Source organism: Nuphar pumila, chromosome 13 (assembly GCF_984573655.1).
Source record: "Nuphar pumila chromosome 13, dmNupPumi1.hap1.1, whole genome shotgun sequence".
Lineage (NCBI taxonomy): Eukaryota > Viridiplantae > Streptophyta > Magnoliopsida > Nymphaeales > Nymphaeaceae > Nuphar > Nuphar pumila.
The window spans coordinates 80,086,364-80,094,551 of record NC_143261.1 but is presented as its reverse complement, the minus strand read 5'-3'; the positions used below and the strand labels follow the sequence as shown (position 1 = coordinate 80,094,551).

General features: G+C 38.5%; 1 protein-coding gene across 1 annotated transcript; it reads right to left on the bottom strand.

The window, feature by feature from the left end:
* Positions 1 to 378: 378 nt before the first annotated feature.
* On the bottom strand, positions 379 to 6,476 carry LOC149818843 (large ribosomal subunit protein eL32z-like). The gene is made up of 3 exons (XM_089984242.1): positions 6,342 to 6,476; positions 820 to 1,001; positions 379 to 704 (listed from the first exon to the last, which is right to left on the bottom strand). Exons 1-3 carry the CDS (start codon positions 6,429 to 6,431, stop codon positions 575 to 577), a joined length of 402 nt encoding a protein of 133 aa, XP_089840368.1. The 5' UTR covers positions 6,432 to 6,476; the 3' UTR covers positions 379 to 574.
* Between the last annotated feature and the right edge of the window lie 1,712 nt (positions 6,477 to 8,188).

The following is an 8,188-nucleotide window of genomic DNA, read 5'->3' as shown; positions in this document are numbered from 1 at the left end:
CCCATCTCGAGAAATGTTAAGATGGGTGGCTGTAAAGTCGTTGGATGCCCAAATTAATTAGCCATCGATATGAATCCTTAAAATTAGGGATGGCAGTGGAACGGGGGAAAGCGGGGCCCCGCCCCGTTTGGACCGGGGATGAAGGGTATGAGGCGGGGATGGATGTACCCTTTTCCCTGCCTCATCCCCGTTTGGACCTATATCACAGGGATACTCCAATTCACTGCCGTGCCATGTCATTCCCAATGGAGAATTCCACAAAATTGGTGCGTCCAGTGTCCTTTTTGCATGTCCATGTGACAGCGTAGGACAAAATCAGTAGAAGATGCTAAACAGGAACATCATAAAAAGGTGTAGCAAACAAGCCGAGAAATTACATGCAATAATATAATGATCAATCAACGAAGCTAAATCGCCAGATATAACTGACAAATCCAAGGACATTTACTATGATCGAAACATTACCCAACCTCAAGAACATGAAACAAACAAAATTTAGGAGTATAAGCTCACATACAAGCTCGACACCTAGTTCAGTAGGGGAAAAAATAAAAATAAAAATAAAAATACTGATTCACTCATCTTCCTGGCTGCGTAGCCTAGCGAGTTTGTTCGTAACGACAACATCAAGTTGAGCTGCTCTCTCCACAATGGCTTTGCGCTTCAAAGTAGAGACATTATGTGCAATCTCAGCACAGAAAACCCTATTGGACATCATGGATTGAATGTCATTACGAGCTGAAAGGCCAACAAGCACTGAGCACAAAGCAATGTTACACTAAACCAAAATAATAACAGAGCACATGGGCCAAAACTCACCGGTTATGCATCATCAAAAGATCCAGGTCACTAGCATTGTGCACAACAAATTTCTTAAAGCCATTAGGAAGATAATGTCTGGTTTTCTTGTTAGAACCATAACCAATATTTGGCATGAGTGTGCATCCCTTGAACTTCCTCCTCACACGTGAATCAATACCCTTGGGCCTTCGCCAATTTTGCTGTAAAAAAAACGCATTTAAGCATGTCTTGAAAGATGGATATGGCATATGACCAAGAAGCACTCAGGAAATAGGAAGTCAAAAATTTCAAACACTTATATATGAATGTTGGATTGGATATCAAACTTAGGTTTCAAAATTTTTCCATCAACAACAGAATACATAAAAAATCCATATCATCAATAAAAAGTTGCCCTTCAATACAATTGAAAGATCTCAACTCTTTTCTGAACGAGCAAATTATGTATAAACATGATTGTGAACTGGGATGGTAAAGCTTTCTACATTGCTTTTTATCACGCAAGCATGGATACACTTAATAATACTAATAAAACCTTTCTTCCAAAATATGACTGAGAGGCACCTATTCCCTTCTGAATTGGCAAAACCATGGAAGTTTTAACATGAAAGAGATAACAGGAATGGTAAGATTGCAGTTCCTTCTCTACCTTTTTCTTTCCAACTATTGGGAAGTGAAAGATCTCAGTCCATCTTTTTGTTCTGATGCTATAGTTCAAACAATGGCCAGCACTGTTGGTGGCTGCATCCCCTCTAATGTACTATAGGTCACTAATGTACAGGTAGGCAATGAAGCCAGTAGATCAACTTGTGTTGATTATCAATATCTATAGGCTGAAAGATTCAGAATTGAATATCTTGATTAAGATTACATCTAATGAAATGGATGATTTGACTGAAGAGATAAGGTTTAGATGCCCGACTGACGTAACAAAAAGCCATAGAATTATAACATAAATTGGTTGAAAAAGAAAACCTGAATGGGCTAAAACCTACTGACCTTTGGGCTGTATCACTCCAATATACAGGAAAGGTACACAGGAGCAGGAAGTGCGCCTCTGAAGCAAGGAACATCTCCCTTCCAATGTGAAATACACTTCCTTAATGCTTCCCACACACTTCACTTATAATGGGAATCACAATTCTTATTTTCAGAATGTCGATTCTCAGACTAGGGAATTACAATTCCAGGTATGTACCTTTTTCCTTTTGGCCAAGATGGGAAAAAAGGATTAATGGTTGAACCTTTCCCACTTCTCTTCTTGGCATCTATCGGTTTCTAGGTCCATTCTTTCAGGTAAAACACTAGCACCTAAATGAAAACCAAAGTTTCACTCGGTATGATGACTAAGCATTTTAGGCTGACCATGCACTCTTGAAGGGAAAATGAGACTAACATCAAAGGGATATATAATTGAAAAGTCAAAAGCTAATGTTGCATAATACAATAGCTGCATCTGCCATTTAGTTTTAAGTTTTAAGATTACAATGTTTTCATTTTTCATATCTTAATAACAGCATGGATCAAATCTTCTTATTAGTTAAAGAAACACAATATATATTCACTTCCATTTGATCTCACATCCCATTCCAACTTGCCTCCCCATTCTATCCCTATTTCACTTTCAGTTTGATTCCCATCTCACTTCTACTTCAATTCCAATTCCACTTCCGGTCCAACTCTTGTTCAACTTTCAACTCAATTCCTGCTTCTCACTTGTTGAAAATTTTGAATTACATCACTCCTTGCTTCTACTCTCCATATCAGTGCTCACTTGACTGGGAAGTCAAGTAATTCTGAACCAATCCAATCAAAGTTTCAAAAAGTAATATTGGTAATAATATTACAACTTCCCTATTTCAGAGTCAATGCAACTCAGCTAGTATAAGTACCAAGTTGACTTGCCAAATACCCATGAGTGTCAGAACATTCCCAAGTTACAAACATAGGACCTAGTTAAATAGTGTTCAATTATCTTTTCAAGACATCACTCAGAACATAAAGGTCATGACTTGAGAACGTCAACAACTAATCTACAATAGCACAACATAATTCAATGAGCATGAGCTGCATACACCTCCTACATATCTGCTACATCCCCAGGGGTTGCAATGGTAATCATGCACGAATACAAAAGAGGCACAAAGAAAAGAAAAAAGTGTAGTGTTTCAATTCGACGTGAAGAAATCTCCCAAATGCCCAAAATAAGGTTAATTCTCGTTAATAGAGCTTGTTAATGCCTCAATACAAGAGAGGACTCTTATTTAAGGCACCAGCCTAGAACATTCGATATGAATCCTACAATTCTGATACAATTACCTATATACCATAGTCACCTGTATCATTAAAGGTAATTTCTCAGTGAAGGTATTTCTCGGAGAGATTTTCAAAAGTTGATAAATCTCAAGAATATCTCAGGAAAATATCCAGAGTTTAAAATTTTGAAAAAAATATAAATAACAACAAAAAATCTAAGAAAATAATAAGTTTTGCATTATTTTTCTCTCAAAAATATAATCCAACCCTTTAAAAAACACCTTTGTCTTTGAGGTGTGGAATTAGGCTTTGCACCCATGCATCATTTTGATTATCCCGATCGGGTAGTCTGGTGCCTTGAGTGACTACCTCGTGAGTATACTTGGTTACTTCTATTGATTTCCATACTACAATCATCTTTTCCTTTTGCTTGCCCTCTAAGAGGATGCACGTAATAAGTGATTTCGGCTGCAATTTCATTTCAGCAACAATATCTCCACATCGAAGCCAAAGCTCCGAATTTGGCTTGGATCAGTACTGATATATGATGTTGGGTCTTTGATTATGAGCACAATTGGAGGAACCATCTAAACCTTGTCTATTGTTAGCAACTTCATTGACATTATGATAAATGACAACACCATCTACTTTGTATATATGATGTATTGGTTATCAATGTTACTTCTATCTTCATTCAAGCTTCATTTTCTAATAGGTGCACTTCTTGACTCATAAGATGCAGCATAACCCAAAACCAAGCCCTAGCTTTTACAAGATCCTGTCCTGCTACAGTGGTGGGTATTCATCACACTCCCAATTTGTTCCTTATTCATTCCATCAGCTGCAACTGAAGCGGCTTCCCTAATGGTAGTGACTGTGATGCTAAGCATTTTTTTCTTGCAAGATGTAAGATTAACAAAATAGGTTGATGTTATCCAAATATAGCTCTTGTGTGTAGCCAAATAGATTGTTATTAGCAATTGGTTATTGAGCTTGGATTGCTGAGTATCTGAGCTAGTGAATAGCACAATCTTGGCCATGCTTGATGCTAGTTTACCACCATCTACTGAAACAACAGGCTTCGGGTTATATAACATTCCTAGATCTTGCACAAGAACATTGGCTTCTATAGGAGGCATATCAATACTATTGGATTGAAATTGTAAGATCTCTATTTAATGTGTTAAAGTGGTGCCTCAAATAAGAGTTTTCTCTTGTCATTGAGGCATCCATGAACTTTGTTAACAAGAATTAACCCAATTTTGGGTGTTTGGGAGATTGTTTCATCTCGATATGAAGCACTACATTATATCATTTTCTTTCTACATGTCTTATGTTTTTGCACAATTGTCGTTAAGAGCCCTCGGGGTTGTAACAATATTACATCCAATAACTCAAGCGACAATAACATTAGGTATAATTATCAAAATATATCAAATTTATCAAGGCTTGGGGCAAATTTGTTGAGCCCCTTGTGGGAATCATTCCTTTGCAGTTGTGACAAAAAATGATTCTCACAAGCCCCTTTTCTCATATCATTGTAAACATGAGAGTTGAAGTCACAAGGTGGAGCTCGTGACAACGATCCTCATGAGAACCCATCAAAGTGCCAAGCAAACATGCCTTTTAATGAGCATAGTCCCACCAAGCTAACATTGCATAACATCACCAAACAACAACCCACATAAGATGAAAGATCGTGTGTGGATTTGAAGATAGCAGGTTGGCAAACTGTAAAAACACTTTGTTGAGGATATGCTTTCCCTAACCTAGTGGAAAGAGAGCACTTGATCAATATGCATGGCTATTGCTTTTCCGTAATTTTGAAAGAACTGATGGACTCACTATATGTCTTCCAAAAAAGACCAAGGTGGATCTATGGCAACACCACCAAATGCCACAAATCCAATTGAGATGTAATTCGATGTGCTTCGATGTGCTGGGTTTTTTTATTATCCTATATAAGATGGGTGTAATTGTTTAATGTACTCAACGAGAACCATTTCAATCCAACTCAGACCGATTTCAGTGGAGATTTTTCCATAACAGATTAGGAAACAAATTGACCTAAACAAAGTTATTCCATTTTCACAACAGTGATGATGGTGATCACAACCATGAAGAAAATGTTGGAAGCATTCTTCTTGGTTCCAATGAAGTAAAACACAGGATCAACATTATCTCGCAAAAGGCACGCCAATATTGTAAGTAATACACGTAAACAAGTGGCATAAAATTTTAATGGAAGATGCATACGAACTTGACATATATAACCAATTATTTTAAATGAGCAGAGTTATCCATTAAACACTGTAAAGCAGCTGTTTAATGTAGCTTTTTTTTTTGCTTCCCATTGCCATTTCTTACCACCTCCTTAGTCTGTCACAGTATGTTCTTTCTTCCACTCATGAAGCACTTACATGTTCCAGTATCCCAAGCAACAAATTACTGCTCTCATCCAAACCATTTGTCACAATCTTTTTTGGATACTCCAAGGGAAACCAACACCCCCCACCCCCCAAAATCACCGACCACACATTGGCTCGGCTACAATTGGTAAAACCCTTGATGTCCCCCCTGCCCACCGGCAAGTACACCCAGCTTCGACCTTGCGGCAAAGGACCATCGGTTTCGAACTTGTGATGTCCCGTCAACTTGGTGACATTCAAAGTGGACGTGCTACCAATGCTCTATAACGTCATGGAGTAAATTAGACGTACAACAAAATGAGTTTGATACTTCGATTCTCTCTCGTTGTTATTTCTTTAAGATTTGGTAAAAGTAAAACTACTAAAATGGTTTCACTTCCTAAGCTCTCTCATGCATTGCCTAAGCAACAAAAAACTAGTACTGTTCAACCATCCCCGATTTACACAATAGCAAATCAAGCTTCCTTCCAACGCCCTCTTATACTCCTAACTAAGGTGATTTCCAAAATTCTGCACATCTCTTAATTCCTCTCAAACAGAAAACGCCATCATCATCCAACCATCCTCAAGATTAAGCAATCTCAAAAAGCGGGTTGGCTTCAAACCCTCTCTTCTGAGTCCTATCAGAGTTTGGTATGCAGCATCTTTCAGAGTTCAAATTGCTTCCAGATTCGGGAAACAAAATTCAATCGATCCATTCATATATTCCACGATTTGCCGTGATGGGTGTTCCTATATTTTTCATTTCACACTCTAAAAAACTCGGGAAATCGTATAGAAAACGATCCATCGGAATAACACAATCAAAATAAGGAGAAACCCATAGAAAAATATCAGAGAGAGAGAGAGAGTGACCTTGACTGAAATCTTGCGGTCGCTCTGTGGCCTCTTGAACTTCTTGACTCTCTTCTTTATGATCTTCTTGCTCAGCAGAGGCACCGCCATGGCCGCTGATCCTCCGCTGCCTTCCTGCACAATGAGAGAGAGAGAGAGAGCTCCTGTTGTAAGATTAGGGTTTTTTATGCCTTTTGCTGGATCTTGGTCCTGAATCAGAAATAGGATCAGATCCAACGAACTGTAAGTCGAATGTTATCATGACCCGAACTGGTTACCGCCCACTGCTAGCCTACGACTGGTAAACGAGTCAAACGAACCGAACAGGGAGTGTTTTGGGCTCTGCTCGTTTACCAATGAATGAAGCTCGTGGCTCGGCTCGTAGATGAGTTGAACACGAGTTGGCTCGAATATATATATATTTTTATATTACACTAAAAGTATATATTTTATATAATATACTTAATAGTTCATATTTTATGCATATATATTTTTTTACATCCTTCTTTTTATATATATTTTATACATTCTTTTTTTATATATTATACTTAAAATATATAGTATACATAAAAATATCTATTTTGTCTGTATGAACTCTCCGGAGCCGAACACCCTAAGATAAGACTTTGACTCTTTTAAGCTACATGAGCTACTCATGGCTTAGCTCGCTAGCTAAGAAAACCGGTCACGTACAAGTAAGTGACTAACCGAACCAAGCCGAGTCTCAGTTCATTTACCAGCCCTACCCATTGAACAGTGGTTGTTTGGCCTCGGGACGGTAAACATATCGGATATGGCCATAAGGTTGGTAAACGATCTGAATGAGTTTAAAATGTTCATATGGCGAGCCAAGCTGAGCTTAAGCATATAATGAGCCCGAGTTAAACAAATCAAGTTCAAGTAGGGATGGCGGTGGACCGGAGGACAACGCCCTCGTTTGGACCGGGGAGGAAGGGCATGAAACGGGGATGGAAGTGGGGATGAAGGTTAAAATCTATCCCCATGCGAGGAGGGAGGCGGGGATGGACTCACGCTTTTCCCCTCCCCGTCCCCAATCCTTTAAGGAATGACTATAAACTAAGGGGAAATGGGGCCCCGCCCCGCCCCCGTTTGGACCGGAGATGGAGGACATGAAACGGGGATGGAGGCGGAGGTGGAGGTTAAAATCCATCCCCCTGCGCGGATGGAGGTGGGGATGAAGGTTCGAATTTTGAAACGGGGCGGGGGTGGAGACCTTGTCCCCTGCCCCGGTCCACTGCCATCCCTAAGTTCAAGTAGGCTTGTTTATAGAAAAAAATACATCTAAAAGAAATAGAATTTTAAAAGTAAAATGTTTCAGAGCTAGAAGTGATGAGATTTTACCACTAAACATATTTTTTTGCAGAAATGGTTGAATCATATGATTTCATATAAGTAAAATATAAGTAAAATATATTTTTTACTAATTAATGATCTTATATAAGCCAAGCCAAGACAAACGAGACTAATTTAGGAAACGAGCTCTTTATGGCAAACATGAGTCGAGCCACGAGGGGCTTGTTTTGTTTTCTGGCTCTAAATATCGGAACCTTAATGTAAATTCCAACGCGATGGAATATTAAAACCATATTCGAAATATACAGGACAATAGTGGATGGGGGTAAAAGAAGACGAAAATCAAGTTTATGTAAAACGTGTAAATGGATCTAATTGAATATAAATTCAAACATAAATCCAATATAAAAGTGATCCAAGAAAATGATTTGAATTGAATCCCACCCGAATATCCTTTTCAATATTTAGCTTAACAAAAATGTATTTGAAATGAAGTTTACGATTCCAGTCAGAGGACTGACCTGTTAGAGTACAAAATCATGTTCCCAGATGCA

Coding starts and splice junctions, on each gene's coding strand:
- LOC149818843 (XM_089984242.1), bottom strand. CDS start 6,431: ATGGCGGTGCCTCTGCTGAGCAAGAAGATCATAAAGAAGAGAGTCAAG. Junction 1,002..6,341: donor ACCGCAAGATTTCAGTCAAG/GTCACTCTCTCT, acceptor TTTTTTTTACAG/CAAAATTGGCGAAGGCCCAA. Junction 705..819: donor CTTTTGATGATGCATAACCG/GTGAGTTTTGGC, acceptor GATGTCCAATAG/GGTTTTCTGTGCTGAGATTG.